The sequence below is a fragment of the Theobroma umbraticum genome, unplaced genomic scaffold, assembly GCF_002168275.2.
Source record: "Theobroma umbraticum cultivar Fairchild unplaced genomic scaffold, ASM216827v3 scaffold_20.0, whole genome shotgun sequence".
Lineage (NCBI taxonomy): Eukaryota > Viridiplantae > Streptophyta > Magnoliopsida > Malvales > Malvaceae > Theobroma > Theobroma umbraticum.
The window spans coordinates 2,138,039-2,141,198 of NW_018397266.1; the positions used below are offsets into that span (position 1 = coordinate 2,138,039).

Here is a 3,160-nt window from a genome sequence, read left to right on the forward strand (position 1 = left end):
AAGGTAGGAGAAAGCGGAAAAGGGGGACAAAGAGGGGCCTTTCTTTCTTACCAGAATCCTGGATTTCTATTTGGAGAGGTTGAATTTATGTATACGTAATAAAATTAAATTAGGTGCAGAATTTCAGGAAGTGGGTGGGACTTTAAAATATGATAAAGCAGGGTGATCAGTGAGGTACGTACGCCCGCAGCCTGCAGCCTGCAGCCTGCAGCTGCAAGTCAAACCCAGAGGTAAGCGGGATTTTGTGGGAGTTTCCGAGGGACTCCAGACTTGGCAGATTATGATTGCATTCCAATCCATGCCGCTTCTTCTCAAGTACTATTACTATTATTATTTTATTATTTTTCTTCCCAACTACTAGTACTAGTTCTTCACATTCAAAGGCTTTCAGGCATGGAGGAGATGCGCATTGCACCAGATAAGTTACAACAAGATGCCCATGCTGCTGCCACTTCATGGACCATATAGGTTTCATTGAAATCCCCTTTCATTTTGAATGGGGAGTGGACTGCAATTTTTCCCCAAAGCTTACGGAACAAAATATAGGTTTCCTTAAGAATTAACCCTTTCAAATAGTTTATATGCCCTTTCAAATATAGGTTTCTATGCCAGAGCCAGACCAAATGTACTTAAGTACATTCTTTTGTACAAAACGAAAACCCCACAAAACCGAACAAATTTGAACCAGTTCAAAGTCCCATTCTAACTGTTGGGTGTATCTCCCTGGGGACAAACTAGTTATTTACATGACTGAATGATATTTGCAGATTAGGGGGTAAAGATCCAAAATTCAACATCAAGCAGTATAATTAAGGAATATCACTATGGCTTTGGGTCTTCAGATATAGCATACCAATTCCATCATATCCCTAACCTCTTTATACCACATTCTGAGCAAAACTTGGATGTTTCCCTCAGGTACGGCGCCCCACATTCATCACAGAATTTCGCAGGACTCGTAGGCTGAAATGTAAGCATTTCACAGGAGGTCAGCATTGACTTTTATATTAACAAAAGCATAAGCATTACTTTATTCTTTCACAGTGAGAAATTAAAGCATGTAAATTACAAAACACAATCAACACAGTGCAATCATGTAGCTCAAAATATTCATCAATAAAAGATCAGAAAAGGTCTCTAGAGTTTGATGATTACCAAACGCCTTATCAAAGCACATTCATTGCCATAGCAAAAACAAGCAAAAGCCACCCTACAAAGCAATTTCTGATTATAGACATGACAATGGGCCAATCTCCTAGTAGACATGAATATTCTGGTGGAAAAACACCTTAGCAACACTTTAAACCCAGACATGAATCCTGCCTGAAGACTTCTTTCTGCTAGCAGGCTGGACTAACAATGGGAAAAGAGGCATTTATAAATGTGCTGACTTCCCTCCATTACATTTTTTCCAATACATGCATCAACACCATTCACAAGTACGGGACGATTCTGGACCCCACATATTTGAATAGTGATTAAAGGTGTATTGCAAGTAATGGAGAGGAGTCAAACCCCTTAAAATATGGACTATCTATAGAAAAATTGATACCTTACAAGTAGACATAGCAGATAAATCATTCACTTGGCATATGGAAACTTTTGCAGAATAAAGCCTCACAAAATTAAAAGTACTAGAACAAAGAAGCTAGTGCTTGCATGCCAGAAAGGCTGAAATCAAAGTCCTTACAAAAATCAAACTAGGGAGTACATATAAGTTCTATAATGGTTAGAAGAAGTGCAACAGGCATCCTAATTCAGTTCAAAGCAGAAAATTTCCTTTAAAGAATAGATGGTGACATTTAAAACATGTATTAATAACAGTTTCCAGATGTGATCCTGGCATCAACTTCCTTCAATAAATACCTCTAGATCATACACAACTTTATGAGCTAGAACTAAATTATTTACCACTTTCAAGATTAACACTTGTAAGGGAAAAATTTAGTGTGGCTATGGCATCATCAATTTCCACAATATAAATTAGAATTTAAATATATAACTCTCATCATTTGAGCTTTCAGAAGAAATTTCAGCACAATAGCAATAACACTATTATTGCTATTTAGAAGCTTTCAGTGTCCTATTTTATGTTCTCTGTCCTCTGATTCCTCATGAAAATCAACTGCAATCCCGAGCCCCCAAAATTTCTTGGCCAAATAAAGTAGGTTTTGCTGATGTTAGGAACATCTCATCTTTGTTTAACAGCCATGAGAACAATGGGAGCAGATCTCCTACAATTAACCAATCACAATCATGAATTATGTAGGGTCCAAAATATTATAAGGAGCCCACACATATAAGTGGTGGACCCCTACATAATTCTTTGTTGTGATTGGATAATTGCAGGATTGTAGGAAAAAGAATTGTAGGTAAATGCTCCCAAGAACACTGATGTTATCATTAACCACATCACCTCTTGGGCCAATCTCTCATAAGTCATACTAATGGCAATTCCATCTATCAATGTGCCAGGCTCACATTAGGAATTTTAAGAGTATTAAACCAAAATCACGTATATGGTACTTCTCATTGTTATTACACAAGTTTAAATAGATACGCAAATTGCCATGAAGTATAATGTCAGCAACATGACCTTTCCTCCATTCTCCCTAAAGTCATCACCTATTGTGAGTGCTAGAGCAGCAAGATTGAAACAATTTACAATAAGAAATTAGAACAACAGGATAGCCACTGAAAAATAGGTAAATTCATGCCTCACCATAACATGCAAACGTGCTCCAACATGCCCCCCTGATAGGGGTTGTAAGCAAGCTATGTGTTGAGACATGGTTGATGACGGGTGCGCATGACTAATTTCAGGTAAGTGTGATGGCGGACCACATTGATGATTCTGGGGAAAATGAGCTGTATGCTGATTTTGGTGAACTGGTTGATGATGGTTCTGATGAATAGGATGAAACTGGGGCTGATGTGACAGTGGTGGTATATGATGCTTGGAAGGAGTCTGCTGCTGATTCTGCAATAATAGCAACAGATTTGCAAAATCAGATATCAAATAGAACTTGCTGCAAATACTGTTCAAATTGTTGTCCCAACTTTAATAATGAAACCAGTTGTTATCAAAAGCTTTAAAAAGCTTTCCATTTCAACAGCTCAGTTACTGGGAGCAGGCAAACCTAAGATTTCTATTAACACA

At 37.8% G+C, this 3,160-nt stretch overlaps 2 protein-coding genes across 5 annotated transcripts in view; one reads left to right on the forward strand and one right to left on the reverse strand.

Moving 5' to 3' along the window:
* LOC110423456 (uncharacterized) overlaps nucleotides 1-468 on the forward strand; it is an 11,327-nt gene extending 10,859 nt beyond the window's left edge. Inside the window, exon 15 of the mRNA XM_089784726.1 lies at nucleotides 384-468. Coding sequence (XP_089640852.1) covers nucleotides 384-468 — 85 coding nt within the window. The remainder of the gene's footprint in view (nucleotides 1-383) is intronic.
* Nucleotides 7-3,160, reverse strand: part of LOC110423633 (PPR containing protein) — a 6,790-nt gene continuing 3,636 nt past the window's right edge. For all 4 annotated transcript variants that reach the window (XM_021437917.1, XM_021437919.1, XM_021437918.2 and 1 more), the window contains 2 exons: nucleotides 2,723-2,980; nucleotides 7-963 (listed from right to left, as the gene is read on the reverse strand). In XM_021437917.1, coding sequence (XP_021293592.1) covers nucleotides 862-963; nucleotides 2,723-2,980 — 360 coding nt within the window. In that variant the 3' untranslated portion in view covers nucleotides 7-861. The remainder of the gene's footprint in view (nucleotides 964-2,722; nucleotides 2,981-3,160) is intronic.